At 41.7% G+C, this 17,457-nt stretch overlaps 2 protein-coding genes across 4 annotated transcripts; one reads left to right on the forward strand and one right to left on the reverse strand.

The window, feature by feature from the left end:
- Nucleotides 1-888: 888 nt before the first annotated feature.
- si:dkey-27j5.5 (GTP-binding protein Rhes) lies at nt 889-2,405 on the reverse strand. The gene is made up of 2 exons (XM_044190123.1): nt 1,784-2,405; nt 889-1,583 (listed from the first exon to the last, which is right to left on the reverse strand). The coding sequence occupies exons 1-2, from the start codon at nt 2,403-2,405 to the stop codon at nt 1,039-1,041; spliced, it is 1,167 nt and encodes a 388-aa protein (XP_044046058.1). The 3' UTR covers nt 889-1,038.
- On the forward strand, nt 2,397-17,447 carry LOC122873430 (mycbp associated protein). Of its 3 annotated transcripts, none has more exons than XM_044190118.1 (19): nt 2,397-2,415; nt 5,073-5,194; nt 5,346-5,502; nt 5,649-5,755; nt 5,928-6,111; nt 6,681-6,796; nt 6,954-7,104; nt 7,477-7,595; nt 10,532-10,653; nt 11,228-11,336; nt 12,280-12,472; nt 12,618-12,805; nt 12,935-13,081; nt 14,063-14,161; nt 14,363-14,490; nt 14,628-14,755; nt 14,839-14,978; nt 16,570-16,749; nt 17,212-17,447. In XM_044190118.1, the coding sequence occupies exons 3-19, from the start codon at nt 5,391-5,393 to the stop codon at nt 17,308-17,310; spliced, it is 2,322 nt and encodes a 773-aa protein (XP_044046053.1). In that variant the 5' UTR covers nt 2,397-2,415; nt 5,073-5,194; nt 5,346-5,390; the 3' UTR covers nt 17,311-17,447. The 3 variants fall into 3 exon arrangements, with proteins under 3 accessions (XP_044046053.1, XP_044046051.1, XP_044046052.1); XM_044190116.1 differs by lacking the exon at nt 2,397-2,415 and adding an exon at nt 3,479-3,664; XM_044190117.1 differs by lacking the exon at nt 2,397-2,415 and adding an exon at nt 3,479-3,664 and having other exon boundaries at nt 12,989-13,081.
- The last annotated feature ends 10 nt before the right edge of the window (nt 17,448-17,457 follow it).

Consider the following 17,457-nt stretch of genomic DNA (forward strand, 5'->3'; position numbering starts at 1 on the left):
GCATGAGGAACTACAAAGAGATAGATGTGTAAGGTGTCTTTGTTATTAACATCAAGCGATTAACCTGTATCATGGTAACAATCATCACAATGCAACGTTGTAACTTTTATTTCTCACACAATATATCAACTAGTTTGCTGAATGGGGTTGCATGCTGGTTGTCATGTCTTGGTGCTACCCTGCTTCACTTTGGGAGATGAGATGTGAGCAGACAACACCCTGCCTCACGTCCATTCTCCTATAATGACCAGTGCCTTATCCAGAGGCCTCTTCAGCTTCACAAAATCAAGAAGGAGCTGACAGTCATCATGGACATGAAAGCTAAATAACTTGTGTGGACTCATAGTTGATGGGCAGGAAGGGTCCACAGAGTGACGGGCCTGAGAGGTCATTAGGATGGTGCAGGATGGGAAGGTATATGCCAGCTGGAAACCTCCGGCTTTAATCTTTAGGATGTAGGCTGTGGACTTCTGGCAATCACGACTCCAACGTAACACACACACACACACACACACACACACACACAGGAAGATTTTTTTGAGTGGGTGAGAGAAAGAGTTGCTAACTGATAGATTTGTGAATATAGGTTATGTAATAGTCATACAATAATCAAATCAAGTTCCTGACTCAACATCCTCCCACCTTCTCCTTCACAGTTGTGTGAATGCACACACACACTTACACACACACACACAATCACACACACACACATACACGGATAGATAGATAGATAGATAGATAGATAGATAGATAGATAGATAGATAGATAGATAGATAGATAGATAGATAGATAGATAGATAGATAGATAGATATGCAGCAAAGAATTTCTTTTGGGTATCCCACACACGCGCACTACGCAGCTTCTTGTATTAATAAACAAGCCATTATGCTATTAAAAAATATTTTATTTTGAAAACATCATCTCCAGTCCATGTAATTACACAACGATAATGCATTAGGCTATGTTTAAATGATTATCATTGATTTATTCGTTGTTTTATTCGCGCTGCAACACTACGTCTCACTTTATTTGTCTCTCACTGAATCTGACATTTTTCCAGCGCTTTGCCGGACTTTCTTGCCGTATGTGGCCCAGTGACTTGTCGGAGATCCGTGCTAAAACTCGGCCGACGGGCCAGTGGGTACAGGGCGCCGCAGGGATCGTCGCGCCGCGGGGTCTGGCCCTCCCTCCCCGGCACACGGCCTGTCCGCATTGCCTGGTACGAACGGAGGGAGACTTTGCGGTGCTGAGACGGGCCAGTTTCAGTCGGAAGCCCGCCTCGCTTTGCCAAAGTCTCGAAGACTTTCTCTAGATTTGTGCTGTCCTTTGCAGACGTTTCAAAATAGCCACAGTCATCACCGAGGGCTTGGAGCACCTCTGCCTTAGATATTCCTCTCTCAGACTCCAGGAGATCCACCTTGTTGGCGCAGACCACCAGGGGAACCCGCGGCTGTGCGCACCGCTCTGGCACAGAGGATTTGGTGAGCTTGGATTTAGCAGCCAGAATCTCCGTTCGCAGGGCGCACACCTCTTCGAAAGAGCTTCGGTCATCTAGACTGAATACTAGAAGAAAAATGTCGCCTGGAAAATGGAAAATAAATAAATCATTTCCCCAATAGTTTATTTTTTTAATCCATGCATTATTTAAGATAGATAATTAAACATTTACGCATGCACCTGTCATCTGCACTTATTCTTCTGTTATGGACAAATAAAAACAACAACTGACAAGCACTTGTAAGTTTGTGCAGGACAGAGATTACGACTGAACCAATACGCACCGGTGAGGATAGACAGCCGCCGCTTGGCTGGGAAATCCCTCTCCCTGGAGGCGTCCAGGATGTCAATTTGGTAGGTCTCTCCGCGGATATGAAACAGTTTCCTGAGGAAATCCTCGGAGGTGGGATTGTACTCTTCCACAAATCCGTCTCGAAGGTATCTTCTTAGGATGGAGGTCTTGCCGACCCGTGGTGCACCAAGAACCACGAGGCGCTTACAGTTCTGCGGCTTGGTGGAGTAAAGGGATTCTTGTCGGTGCTCTTGGCCAATCTTGGGATGCCGGGTTTGACCGTGGAGAACCAGAGCTGCCAGCTGATCCAGTGGTGATCTCTTGCAGGGATGGCTGCTGTTGGCAGTAGACAGTTGCCTTGCGGCTGTCCCTGATCGCGTCTTCTTCTCCTGTTTCCACTGAGACGTGGCCACTTTAAGTATCCCCAAGCCTGCTTTAATTCCCGATGAACTCAGGTGCTGCGACGCGTTTTTGTAAGCAAGTAAGACTTTGGAGGACCCGGCGCACTGCCCGTCCATATTACCATGAAACTGGGGACCATCTACGGTGGAGCAGCTGAGCTGGTGCGGAGCAGGGATGGAGGTGGTCTGTGCGCCGGTGGAGACGCTGCCCATTTCTATCGTTGTAAGACTGTTATAGCCCGGGGTTCCCCGCAACAAACTGGACAGAATCTGTGATCTGACGTTTTATAGGCCTGCTCTAGCTTGTCTTTGGATGATGTCAGTTATCTTTATAGGCTATCCTCAACCCCGTGGTTCATCCGCGTCATGCTGATTGGCAGAAGGGGTTGTTTTTGAGGAAACTTAATGTAGGCTAGGCCTTGGATTACTTATTTACCCATGGCATGTTTCTGAAGCCCCTTGATAACCTGAAGTGTGCGTCCAATATGATTCTATAGACTACGCAATATATTATTATTATTATTATTGTTATTATTATTATTATTATTATTATTATTATTATTATTATTAGCATTATTATTAGAAATTATAGCCTATTGCCGTGGACCTACATCTAAGTCAAGTCAAGTCAATTTTATTTATATAGCCATCACAAATCACAAATTTGCCTCAGGGGGGCTTTACAATCTGTACCTCATAGGACACCCTCTGTCCTTAGACCTTCGATTCGGATAAGGAAAAACGAATCCCCAAAACAGACCTTTTAACGGGGAAAAATTAAAGAAAGCTCAGGAAGAGCAACAGAGGAGGGATCCCTCTCTCAGGACGGACAGACATGCAATTGATGACGTGTGTAGGTCTACAGAATACCAACATAATAAAATTACAGTATAAATTTATTGTAGGCCTACATTTGTTTTGTTTTTATTCCCAATATTCTCACTTTTGCAAAAAAAAAAGGAAGGAAGATGTCTGCTTGATTTTGTTCTGTCTCAGGTTATCGAAGACCTAAAACCCATATACTGATATGTCAAATATCTTTTTAATTATCTCTTGAATATAGTCTAATTAAAAACATAGATAAGCTATATTATTTTTCTCTTTTGCCAGGCTCCTGTTCCCTTTCTTCTCCTTTCTTCATACAGTAGACTATAAGCTTATATCTTGTGCCAGATTTATTATTATTCTTTTATTTTGTCTTCTTGTTGTTACCTTTCTTGTTCTGTAAATTGTTTCGGCATTTTTATCGCTTAACAAGAAAGAAAGAGTCTTTCGTAGCTCCATGGTATTGAGGCGTCCGTTGTCATGGTTACGGTTAGAAAACATAGGCTACTTGAAGCTGAAGAGAAGCGCTAGCTTGGTTAGCACTGCTAACTGACGCTACATTAGTTGTCCGAGACTATTGCTTTAACGGTAGTTAGACCAAATGAGCCGCGGGGAGTCACCGGAGAATGAGTTAAGACCTCATCCAGGTCAGCCACAACCTTCTGTGTCTCTCCTTCACCTCTGTCTGCCTCTTCGCCTCCTCTCTAACTGTAGGCTAACGTTAAGTGTTTTCGCACTGTCGCCTCTCCACCTGTGTCAGGAGCCACTGAGGACAGTGGATAGCCTGCTTTACCCCGGCTTTGTCTTACCTCTTTTTACACGGTGGGAGTGGAAGAAGTACTCAGATGTTTTACTTTAATTAGTAAAAGTAGCAATACCACAGTATAAAAATACTCTGTTACAAGTAAAAGTCCTGCGTTCAAAAATGCAGCTTGCTCATGTAGTCTGCTCAAGTAAAAGTAATAGGCTATTAGTACAGTATTAGCATCAAAATGTAGGCTACTTACAGTATATAAAGTAAAAGTACTCGTTATGCAGAATGGCCCATGTCAGATCAAAATATATTGTTGGATAATAGTTACTGATGTACTAATGTGTACATCACTTTACTGCTGCAGCTAATAGAGGTGCGGCTACTTTTAACCACTTCATATACTGCTGGGTAGCTTGTGAATTTCCCCCTGGAGATCAATAAAGTCTTATCTGATCTCAAACTGTAACAATACATCAAAATGTATTTGCTGATCATATTTTGTTTAATAACCTGAATATACAAAGTAACTAGTAAAGTTATCTAATACTGTAAATGTAGTGTTAGTACAATATTTCCCTCTGAAATGTAGTGGAGTACAAGTATAAAGTAGCATGAACTGGAAATACTCAAGTACAGTACAAGTACCTCCAAACTGTACTTAAGTACAGGATTCGATTAAATGTACTCAGTTGCATTCCTCCACTGTTTTTTTAGAGTCTTTGCGGATCTGATGCCTTAATTGGGAGGGATAAATACACAGAATCTTAGCCAGAAAATAGGTCAATATCATCTGCTTTTGATGGATTCATTTGCAAAGACATACAAAAGTGCTTTAGCAATTTCTTTCCTCAAGGGCCAAGGGTATCTCTTGCCACCAGCAAAGCAAAGCACTTATGAGAAAAACTGTACTGAGTCTGTGAAAGGAAACACGGAGAAAGCGAAGCGAAACACTTAAAGCCAAGGACTAACACTTGTTGTTGTGGCCATGGAAACTATAATCAGGCACTGTCGGATTAAGAGAATTTAACAGAATTGCATAATCATGTCAGTGTTCCAGGGTAATCTCTTTATCTCTGCATGTGTGTGTGTGAGCACTGATGTACTTTGCGCACAATTAAGTTGAACCTCTTTTCACTTTTTGTTAAAATCAGGGCATCACTAGTAAACAATATGTATCATTATAATCTGTGTGTGTAGAGATTACAGAGAGAGAGAGACTGTGGCACCCAGTTTGACATCACATAGCATTACTCAAACACACACACACACACACTGTTGTCATTTTCTCTACTTTCCTCCAGAGAACAAGAAGCTAAAAACATCAGAGGAGTTGTACATCTCGGGTGATGACCAGTCCAAGAACTCTACTCTTAAAGGCGGGGGTACCCAGGCTCTGGTCATTCACCCACAGGAATTCAATAAAGTAAACCAACTTCATCCATATACACTATTTACCATTAGTTGGAAAATGACTTTGTTCCCCAAATAAAATACAAATCATGTGTGTGTGGCATCAAGGTACTTTCATTTTAAAGCAGTGGAATGTGTAACCGAGTATGTGATTATGACTACAGCTTCATGTACCAAAGCCACCCAAGGGCTGTCAAAAACCAGTGTTAATGGCTTGTGTGCACAAGACACAGCCAGCTGATGAAGTTAGAAATACTGTGCAAGGGGCAGTGGCTAGTCCAGTGAATCTGGACCCAGACTTTCAACCTCTGGACTACACAGGTTAGTTGTATTCCTTTGCCCTCATGGACAATAACATACTTCTTATTGAAAGTTTTCCTGTAGCTAAAAAGACATGTTATCCTTGTCGTAATATGCATCCTTGAGGATAAAATTGCTGTTTTTTCTGTCCATACTTCTCTTTTCAGGGTCGGAAGGGCTTCGGTTTGATGACCAAGGGATGGTTCTTCCACACAGCATCCTGGGTAGTTTAGAGGATTTCAGAAGTTATCTGGAGGCCAAAGGGGAAACAGAGGTAAATTCAGAATAAATATAATGAGATCACATAAAAGGAAAATATGTACAGTATTTAAAACTTATCAGCCAAACGTAGCTCACATTGTGTAAACTAACAAATTCAATAGCAATGCTTTGACTGTGCTGCGTTAGTCACCTCTGGTTCCTTCTATCCTCCCTCCACCATCCAGTTGGTGAAGCGAATACCAAAGTCTCACAGAGATCCTCCCTCTGAGGCCCCAGAGAGGCATCACTCTGAGGCTGTGGAGAATAGGTGCGGGATCCCTTCAGGCCACAGAAACATCCAGAGTAATGCCCTGCAGCATTGGCATACACATATGACGCAGCGCAGACGGCAGCAGGGCTTCTTATCTGGTGAGCTGATTAGTGCACAGCAACTTGCACCAGAAAGAGATCAAATTTGCATCATTATTACAGCCTGTATACAACTGCAGGGATGTGAGAGAAGCAACAATAAGCTCATTTACCTGCATTTTTATTAACATTAACAATAGACCAGTACAGCAACAGGCATTATATTATTAAAGAAAATGTACTTGAACCTGGATCAGGTGTTTATAAATGAACAAACCTCATACATGCATAATCTCAAATTATGTTTCTCATTTTAAACAAATTAAAGAGCAAGATATTTGCTCATTTAAAAACATGTATTTGATTTCCTAAGTATGCATTAATGTTTCTGCCTCTTAAAAGGAAGCTTTTCCTTGCCACTGTCGCCAAGTGCTTGCTTATGGTGGGAATTGTTGGGTCTCTGTAAATAATATTATAAAGAGTACAGTCTAGACCAGCTCTACTGGAAATGTGCAATGAGATGACTTCTGTTATGAATTGGCGCTATTTAAATAAAATTGAACTGAAAATGTCTCATCTCTGTCTATCTGTCTCTCTGTTCATCTGCTGCTCTTTTCAACTCTTTCAAGACTTGCTTGGCAGGCCAGTCGAAAACTTACTGATGAACCAAGCTAACCGTTTCAGAGAAACTCAGGAGCAGAGGGAGTTTCTAAACCAAGTCATGCCACTCATCCACTCTGGCTATGTATGACACACATTTGCTTTCTCTGGTCTACTGTGTCTTTACTCGTCTGTCATACTCATATCTCATATTTGTTATAGTTCTACAATAACTAAAATCTCTAAAGCTCATTTTCTCTGTAGCTTCTTCATTCATGTGTGTCTTTACTTCTATGTCTTAGGGTTACCGTGTGGGCAGTGAGTTTTGGAGTCTCCCCCAGCGTTACGGAGATGAAATGAGTGGCATCACAGCCACTCTGACTCAGACAGAGCAGGGCAAACGGGAACCTGTCACACATGTAGTGCAACCGAGGAGCATACGCCAGGAATCAGGTACACACAGACACCTACAGTACACTGTGTACCAGTTTTTCCCTTCAGCCTTGTTCCTGACCCCGTTCCTCCTGATTGTGCATTCACATGAAACAAATTGGAGTACCAAATAAGTTTTAAAAATGCTCTGTGAAGAGAGAGTTAAGCTGTCCACTTCTTTCTCTGATGAGATTTTTTTAATAACTACACTTGCCATCAAGAGTGATCCCAAAACATCTTCACTTAAGCTCACGGAAGAAGATAAATTGTAAACAAAGATAATGTACCGTAAACTGGATGTGACTGGTTGCATCCAAACAACAAAAGACAAAGAAGACCCTTTTTTGGGGGAGTCTATTCTAAACTGAGAGTGGGAAATTTTTCATCCTCTAGGAATAATTTGTGCTGAGATTCTGCGTCCAGCCTCTCGGACTTGGGACCAGAGTGCATACCTGCAGCACAAGTACCAGCAGCTCGGCGAGGTTCTACGGGACGTGGACATCAAAAACCCGGTAACATGCTTAGTCAACACATGCTGCTTTCCAGACTTGAATTTAAGCTTACAAAGTATGACACTGAATGCTGCTTTGGCTCAGTAGCACTTCTAATTAATACAATTGGTACTATTGTACCTTTGTAATAGGCCCCTGCTCCTTCTGATTCACGGTTTTAAACTCATAACATGTCCTAATGAGTTGTGAAAATGTAAAAGGTTGAAAAGGTCAAAGGTGGGTAATTAGAACCAGGCTAATAAATAGGCCGAGCCAATTGCAGATGCATCAGTATCAGCGTACAGATAATGTATGTTTGAGGTAAGCACCAGAGATTACTTTAAATTTTATTTTTCAACTGTAAAATGTCCCACTCAGCACATACCTTGGTCATAAATCAAAACAAATTCAAGGGATCCTTATGAAAGGTTTGTTTATGTTAAATCAGCCCATATGTCATCATCAGATATCGCCTCAAAAGTCCAGTATCTGTGGGGCTGTTTTTAAGGATTTTTTTAAGCCTATATTTATAACATGGAATGTATTATGTACTTTACAGTACAAAACAGGTTGTTACGATAGAAAGTTACAGCCATTTCCACTAAAGCCCAAGAGAGCCCACACGCAAAAAAATCCATTGATCTACCTTCATCAGGAAAATTTCTGATCCCATACAGATTTTTATCAAACTGCTCTATATAGGATCTAAGTGAACGTATAAACATGTCAAAGTTGGAGGTGTTCATTACTTTTGGCCTGGGTATATTGGTGATTGTCTGAAGACACCATTCAATCTGTAATGTAGGATGCCTCCAGCGTACCTTCTGGAGTAATTGTCTAATCCTGTGGGTCCCCCATCAGACAAAATCAATTGCACCCCACCATTTTTTAGCCTATATTTGTTTACATTTTGACAAATTGGCACCATTAAAAGTATGCCGAATTAGCTGTTAGAATTAGCAGTGCCTGTTTGCAGCGTACCCATGGCTGTACAGATAACTATCACTGGATTACTTCAATACTGAAGAAAACTTTTTCAGGCATTCTCAGGCAAATTCTGGAGTTATAAGGAGCGCCTTTTTTCTATGATTTCTAAGCGGATTGATGGATCCTTTGTTTGAGATGGACATTGTGATTGCTATTCCCTGAAAGTGTAAGTCACACTGAACCTAAAAATATTTGTATCATGTCTGTGTTTTCAGATTTTGTCATGACTCCAAGTATTGCTCCATTTTTGACGTAAATTGCACCTCCCTCTGCCCCTTCCTTGCAACTCTCCTTCTGGGGAGACGCGCCTCACATTTTTAAAAACTCTGATCTAACCTGAAAGTTGTGACGCCACAATCCAAATAACACATTATTTACATTACATAATTTCTGTTCTCTCTAACAATGTACAAGAACCTAATTTCATATGCACAGGACGTATCTAGATTGCGCATCTTTTGTTTCAGCACAAACAACGTCATTATTGGACCACTCGTTGTCCAACCACACATCCCACTGAAGCTGCTCACACCTCAAGACTCTCTGTCTCTAGCTGCTGGAGCTGCTAGATGCTCATGATCAGTCTGTATCTTCACAAACAGCCTGTGATCATCCAGTCTTGGGCACACTGCTCTTGGTTTTCTGTACAAGGAACAAAGTATAGTACATTGGCAAGGCAGACAAGCACATGTACATGCACGCCCACACAAATACAGATAAGCATGCAGGCTCACGGGCATAAACACACACAAAACTGTTGTGTACGGTGCACTGTTGTACAAATATGTGATGATATATTTTATTACCTGTAAAATGTACATTTAGTACACACATGCATAATGAGATTAATGAAGCACTGCAGCCCTTCCATAAATAAGTCTGTCTGTTCCCATTCGTGCTAACACAGAGACGGTACAGTTATAAAACCTGGAGCGTGTTCAGTCATAGAGTAGCACTGTTGAGTTCTCTGGGGTAATAGAGCCCAAGAAAAGGGACCAAACGTGCCTTACTGCTATCTCTGCATTACAATGACTCTATCAGCAGGGGCAGGAGGTTCTGGGGTAAACACTAAACGACAAATGTGCACTTCTTTGCACAGCCAGTTCTCTTTTAATCATATTAACACTCTAAGTAACAGGTGCTGATTATGGGATGGTTTATTCAAATTACAGATTTTTTTTTCTGGTGTCACCCTCCCCACCTCCTCCTCTCCCTATCTCACTGTGTCTTTCACACACACACACAGACACACACACACACCTGTGACATAAGAGAAAATGGTAGCAGTGTGTTCTGTCGTGCTGGTGGCTAATGTGATGCTGAGGTGATTTTGGGGTCTGAAGTACCTTCTGAGAAACACACAGACAGAGACAGATTGTCCTGTCAGCAGCGGACTTGTCCATGGCTTTGTGACATACATAAAAGGGGGGGGTTGCATGTTGCAGGGAATTATTAGAGAAAAGAAGAGAGAGGAAGGTAAGTAGATAAAGGAAGGTAAAGGCCTTCAATGTTACTTAAATGTGCGGAGAGGTTTGAACTACAGGTACCGGAGGGGGAAAACAATAGCAAATTGAATTTGCATTGTTTGTTTCACTCTGCCTATCACATAATATAGTGGTAGAGCTCTGTCCTCACTGATAAGTTCATGGCAACATTCAGGGGCATAGTATTGTTAGGGGAAGGGACATAAAGTAATTGCAATAAAGTATAGAGCAAATATGAATGTAAAGATTTCACTCAACCAGTTGAGAACTGGACAGTCCGTCCTGTCATTTTGAAGGTCTCATTAGACACCAAAGTTTCTCCTCTCTTGTTGTACTTTGTTGATGCAAGTAGACAGGACATGCATATCTATTGATGTTGGAATGAAAAGGACTTTGGTTATTATATTTCAATAACAGGAACTAGAATGTTGACTGGACATACAAAGCTGACCTCTTCCTGACCACTCTGTGTCTCTTTGATTACAGGACATCAATGGACTGGAGGTGATTGGCTCTGGCAAGCCATTCACTTTTGTCACAGTGTGTCGTAGTCCCTTAATGGTGAAGGAGGAAGAGGAAAAGGAGCACAAGAAGACGAAGGAGAACCTGTAAGAAAAAACTCTTTGCTCCACTTTACTGATTTATTAGATATTTTCCAAAGTCCAACTTTTTCTAGATTCAGTAAGTCAAAATCAGGCCAACAATGCTGCCTTATTTCAAACTGTAATGGAAATAATGGAAACCAGGCATAATCTCCACTGTTTGTTCTTATTAGCAACCTAGATATTTTGTTATTCTCAGCGCTACAGAAAAAACCGATATGGATATATTTTCCATTAATGTGGGACTCAGTTGTCCACAATGTGTTGATGTTAAATGTCCCAACATGTACTATAAACGTTATGAAAATTGTCCCTGTTTACCACTGGTCTTTACCCTTTGTCACTTTGAGGGCAGCTTGCTGATGCTAAGCTTGAAAATGTCGCTTGAATGCATCATGGCATCTTATGGTGAGATTGTCTCATTTAGGGAGGGGGCGAAGACTCAGTCTGGTCTTCAGCCTTTTCAGTCCTTTTAAGGATCCATCCCCTGAATTGGGACACAGCTATTGACTGACTGACTTATTCACTAATTGTCTAACTCATGGACTGAGTGGTACTGCTGTCTCATTGTCTTCCACAGTGATCCACTGGCACAGTATGATGATGTACGGTCAGATGCTCTGCTCATTCCTGCCTTGAGGTTCTGTGGTCAGCTTGCTAGCTGGACTGGAAACTCTACCGCTAACCAGGTACAGAACGGCCTTTACACAGTGGGTTGGTAGGCAAGTATAAATTTCAAACCCTGACTTATGTAAATTCTCTAATATTATTACTTAACTCAGAGAAAACCAGGCTTATATTAGATACATGCTTTTATTTCTTATTTTGCTTGTTCCACAGTTAATACAAACTCAACACTTCCTCCATGTTTACCTGTTGTCTTGACATATTCAGTATAATGTCCATTTGCACAGCACTAATCCCATCAATACTGCCTGTTTCTCCGAACAATGTTAAGCTACCGTGAATGAAACTCAATACTTTCTCCATAATTTTCATATTAAAAGTCCCTGCAGTCTTCCCTTTATAGGTAGGCTTTTAATGTGAAAAACATCAGGAAAGTTTTGTTGAATGCAGCTTGTTGATCAGGAGTACGGCAAAGAAGAAATGAATGGAATTAATTAGAGTATGAAAACATTCCTATTAAAAATAGAAAATGAGACCAGCAGAGTGGTGAGTTTAACATGACTGCTGTTGTACTGATGGAATTAGTGCTGTGGAAATGGACATTATACTAAATTTACCATGTGAGCTGTTGTAGTAGGTTACAGATAATTTCACCCCCCTTAATGTAGAAAAGGTTTCAGTCATAGTCATCTGGACACTGTTTTCAGAATCAAGACGTTTTGGCTCCCATCCGAAAGTCATTCTCAATTGTGACAATTGAGACGATAGAACACTCCTGGACGAATGAGAGACTACACCGTCTTACCCCCCCTTAATGTTTTTCTACCCGGCCTTTATTTGTTCGTGCTGATTATTTGAGACTCTGATATTATTTGAATACCAGCTTTAATATGAAAATTTACACATATGCACACAGTCTGTGTCTTACAGGTATTGTGTTATTTGCTTTGCTGCCTTTGACACTTGAGATCTGTATTGCTTTGATTTGTGTCACTCATTGTTCAGGGAGAAGTAGGAATCAGTGCCACAATAATCTTTGAGGCCCTGACTGGAGAAAGAGCCTCATCCCACCTGGAGCTGCACAATGAGGGCAGCACAGCCATCTTCTACAGCTGGCAGCAACTTCCCGTACCACACAGCTTTCCTAACCTGCAAACACAAACACAGAGTCCGCACTTCTACTTCAACTCCTCCTCTGGTACACACAAACATAATCAGACACCTGCTGCCACCACTCTTACGTCATACACTGTTTGTCCCTGTGTCAGCCCATCATACTGTGTCTTTCAACCAGTACTCAACCCGACTTTCTGCTTTCCATTTCGTTTCCCCTCCCATCCAAGGTGTGATCCTTCCAGGTGACACCCAGCGGATGGAGTTCATATTTAAGTCCGAGGAGCCAGGCATCAAAACTGAACTGTGGCAGCTCAACACCCACCCTGTGCTGCTGCGAGGAGCCTCCATGCAGGTCACATTGAGGGGAGTAGCTCTGTTCCAGGACAAAACTGCAGACCAGAGGCTTTTCATAGAGGTGGTGTACAATTAAACTGTGTGTCTGAAAGTGAGACAGAAAGACGCATGGACAGATGGCACTAAGGTTTTTATAAACAGAAACCCATTTGTTTTTTTGTCTATGTTTCTGTTGTGTGTGCACAAGCAGACAAAGCTGGAAAAGATAGTGTTGGTAAAACTGTGTCGGTCGATTGTGTATAAGGTGCTGCAGGGGGTCCGCACCCCAGAGAGACCCAGCTCTCCTGCAGAACTCTACATCACTGAGGAGCAGGAGTTTTTAAGAAAAAACCCCAAGGTAACTCCTATATCATGTCACACTTTTCTTAGTGATCCTTGAAGTTGTGTGTATTTTTTGTACAAACCATCTTTAGGACCTCAACTTTGCTTACAGAGAATGATCCTATACAATTTTTAATTTCTGTTTCTCATGTAGTTCATGATGCATTGCTCATCATACATCAGGGCGGCCCGATTTCGTGTATCACTAATCTATCAGACATTTTTCTTTATACAGAGTGTTTTTGTTTATGTTTAGTTCAGTCTGAATTACACCACCTCATTCACTGTGAGATGACCCGTTAATGGACCCATTCATTTTGTTGTTCTTTCTGACATTTCACTGGCTGTACGCACGGGTATGATTAGCCCATTATGACTGCCCCTTCCCAACCTGGATTTTATGTTAGTCCCCATTCATTTTGTACTCTACAGTTATAGTATTGCCATCATAATTCATGGAAGCTCATTAACTAATAATAGATCACAACTGCTAATTTCTTAAACCAGTAACTGTTGCCTCTACACTGTACAACAGAGGTCATGTTGCCATAGCAGTGCAATAGGAACCTGGCTTTGACTGGCTTAATTAGGAGGATTGGTCTAGTAAATGTAGAGCATGACTGTCTTAAAAGTCTCCTTAGCTATGATAGACAATAGCAATAGACATGGGAGGGAATGATTGGAAACAAACATTTAAGAGGGAAATATTATATCTTATTATAGGTTATCTAAGTTACATCTGTCTTTACCAAACATAAGGATTATTACAGCCCTCTTTGCTTTTCACGTGGTCACATTTTATCACCACAGAGGGTGGCACACACATTTATGCTCTTCCCTTAAGGAGTGAATAAATATGATGACATGCATCATAGTTATTAGAGGAGGATAACTATCAGTGGCGATTATCATCCTGTAGCGTGACAGTCATTCCTCTTCATGGGAGTCTAGTGGTCACATGTTTATACTTTCATTAATGCTCCATACATGATTTTAGTTGCAGTACCTTCACCATCCAGTGGGGGACCTAAAGAGACTGTGGCAAGAAGTGAATCCAGGACGCACCTGGGACCTCTCTGTTGATACACTCCGACAGGTAGAGACATTATGTAGTGTTGTGGTACATAATAACTTGGTTAGTGCAAAGAAAGTGCATGTAGCAGTAAATTTAGCAGGTTCATCCATTTAGCCGGTTATGGTCTCAAGGGCCTCTTTGAATGCACCTGTACCCTATTACACCATGATGATGCATGAAAGACATATCATTTTTGTCCATTTATCTGTTCCTCTACTTAAGGTTGTGCTGTCTCTGCCCGAGCAAGAGTCAGCTCAGGAAAAGAGCCTGGCCCAGCTCAACTCTCTGCTTCTGCAGCTTTCTGAACCCTCCGAGCAGAAACACCACCATCTAACAGCAACAGCTGTAGGGTGAGGCATAAACACACATGAGTCATGCAGCACCTCTATCGTAGTATCTTGGCTCTGTCATACACACACCCATGTTACACTTGCACACCCAGTGTAGCGAGCATACAGGTTATGGTGGTGTGTGGTGCCCCCTGCAGGCAGCAGCTGTGGAGGGAACTGCTGGACATGATGGCTGTTGAAGCCATGAGGCTCAGAAACCTGCTGGGCCTTCCAGAGAGAGACAAATGGATCGATAAAAAGGTGGAATCCACAATCGCTGTTGCTGGTGAGACTCACAGACTTTCTCTCACACACAGATTGGTGAAGTATTGAATTCATGCTGCTTACTACTGTGTTATTACATCACAGATGTGGCCGATAACAAAGATGAGAAGAGTGAGAAAAAGGGAGGAGCAGCCGCCAAAGAGGAGAGGAGTGGAGCAAGGTCCAGATTGAAAGATGACAACAAAGGAGAGTCCAAGTCAGGAACAACTGAAAAATCAGTGGAGGTGAGGGGAAAAAATTGTATATGTGTTTGTGCAGCTGACTCGCTTTCGTCAACACAGAGACGGGCTTCTATAAAATGTTTTGCCACTTAGTGGCAGCAGATTCAAAAGTATTTTAATTATGAGCATGAATGAAGCATCATGTTTTGTAAGACTTGACACATCATATCAGCTGACTTTTAGCTGATCCAACCATGAGTCACCTTCATCACTTCAAACAAGCTGTCAGTTCCTCATTCATTCATCTGCCATTCAACAATACAACTGTTGTTTTCTTGTTACTACTGACTGCCTCCACACAACCTGGCCACCTACTGCCTGCGTCTCAATAACACATATACCAACAATATTATGTTCTATAGGCATATTTTTTTAAACAATGTCATGGTGTGTGTGTGTGTGTGTGTGTGTGTGCATGTGCGTGCATGCGTGTGGCTTCTGTTCTCCATAACACTAAGGTTTTACTGTGCTCTCCACTGAGCACCTGTGCCACCAACAGTTTAACCAATATTTTTAGTGTTCTTGACTAATTAAAGCTTCTGTATATATACACATTTGTATGTGTGTGTGTGTGTGTGTGTGTGCATGTGTGTGTGTGTACATAATGTGCTAACCATCTGATATGTAGTATTAAACCAGCCATTCCTCATTCAGTCTTCCCACTAAATGTAGGAAGCTAATGCTCTCCATCCACTGTTTTGTCCCCCAAGTCATTATAGTAGCTTAGCAATAGAATATGGTTGTGGCCATTCATGTTTTTGCAGTGTGACGGGGTGTCGGACGAGATAATGAGCCAAAAAGCTGGACTGGAAACTCTCCCGGCTCCCATTCATTTTAATGTAGATGATTGTTTTCTTGCTCCCATCCACCATTCTACCCATCCTCATTATACCCAGCCACTTTGCATCAATCTTTACACAAATCTGAATTTCAGCAACTTCTCATCGTCAGCACAGAGACTGAGAACTTGAATGAGGATGCTGACTGTTTTTTCAAATATAGAGGAGATGCTAAGTCCTGGTGGCTCAGTTGATCGTCACATAAACAACGTTCTGGGTGTGAATCTGGCTCAGGACCTGTTACATATCTCTTCTAATGGTTCATGTCTCCATTGTCAGCCATCAAAGGCCAACAAAAAGATGTAATATTAAATTTAGAAATAGACTAGAGAAACTGTCTTGTTTGTACGACTGTATATTTTGATGAGTGATTTTCTCCTCTGTGTGATGGTTGAGTCATATGTAAGGTACAGCCTATTACTGACAGGGTACCATGGTAACCGAGTGCTGCGTGAAAATGTGCACCTGCTCTCCAATTGTGTGCCCAGGGTGTGAATTAATAGCACCTGGACCAGTCCAAGCCATCTGTGATACACGCACACACACAGCTATACGTTAACTCAAGTACAGGATATCCAATATATTAAACACCATGAAATATGTTGGAGGTAGTTTTTCATGAAGTAAGATGCATAACCACTTACCAGCCAACTTACCAGTAAAAACTGGCATTCATCAATAATTTGTACTAAAATCTTTCTCTCATTCGCTCTATCTAACTCTCTGTCTTCTATCTGTCCATGTCCCGTGTACAGGACAGCAAAAAGAAGGGGAAGAGAAGGGATGAAGTGGGGAAACGTATTAGGGAAAAGCAGGTGAAGGAATCGGCCTCGCTGACTGACACCCGTCCAGAGATCATCAGTCAACAACCTTCTGATAATCAAAATGTAGAGCCAAAGGTGATAAACATTTACACAAGGCTCCTGCACAAAAAGGCAAGTCTTTTAATTATCTTTCGATACAGTTTTTATTTTTAAAGGGGATTTTACACACTAAGTTCAGTTTACTGGTAATGAGGAGAATGACCCAAACTGTGAAAACAGGTTGTATATGGCTCTGGAGGAGTTTCCTGAAGTTTGAGAGAATAACCCTGATGATGTCATCGAGGTTATCTCAGGTTGGGCGTGAGTTTTTAACAGAAAAAGTGGGCATTTTGGGGGCATGGGAACTAATGAAAGACACTTAGTTGCATTATGGGAAATGTAAGATCCTGTGTTTGTGGAGCTTGACCCACACTAGGGATTAAAAGTCAGGATATAGCTAGACCTCTGCTGCTTTAAATTTGACCATCTGTCTCTCTGAGTCCCCCAACTTTATGGCAGTGCACCAATAAATCACCCTTTTAAGGTCTTCCACAGTCCTATGTATCTATGTATCTGTATCTATCTATCTGGCAGGTTTATGCTCTGATGGAAGACCTGGTGGACAGCCTGTGTGACGTGATGGATGAGCTTAAGGAGGGAGATGAACAGGACACACACACTATTAACACATGAGAGGCAGACACAGGAGCCCACTGAATATATACACGTCTGAATGCAATAAAAACTTGTCATATAGAGTTATCAAATCTATGTTTTTATACCTAATGCTGTTGTGAAATCAATAAACCTTGTGTTCTTCTGGCACACTGGATCTGGAGT

This window comes from Siniperca chuatsi, linkage group LG3 (assembly GCF_020085105.1).
Source record: "Siniperca chuatsi isolate FFG_IHB_CAS linkage group LG3, ASM2008510v1, whole genome shotgun sequence".
NCBI classification, from domain to species: Eukaryota; Metazoa; Chordata; class Actinopteri; order Centrarchiformes; family Sinipercidae; genus Siniperca; species Siniperca chuatsi.

Excerpts from the sequence above, each read along its gene's own strand:
- LOC122873430 (XM_044190116.1), top strand. The coding sequence starts at position 3,619 with ATGAGCCGCGGGGAGTCACCGGAGAATGAGTTAAGACCTCATCCAG. Across the intron at positions 5,756-5,927 it reads AGGCCAAAGGGGAAACAGAG|TTGGTGAAGCGAATACCAAA; the intron begins GTAAATTCAGAA and ends TCCACCATCCAG. Across the intron at positions 14,756-14,838 it reads ATCCACAATCGCTGTTGCTG|ATGTGGCCGATAACAAAGAT; the intron begins GTGAGACTCACA and ends ATTACATCACAG.
- si:dkey-27j5.5 (XM_044190123.1), bottom strand. The coding sequence starts at position 2,405 with ATGGGCAGCGTCTCCACCGGCGCACAGACCACCTCCATCCCTGCTCCG. Across the intron at positions 1,584-1,783 it reads GCGGCTGTCTATCCTCACCG|GCGACATTTTTCTTCTAGTA; the intron begins GTGCGTATTGGT and ends TCCATTTTCCAG.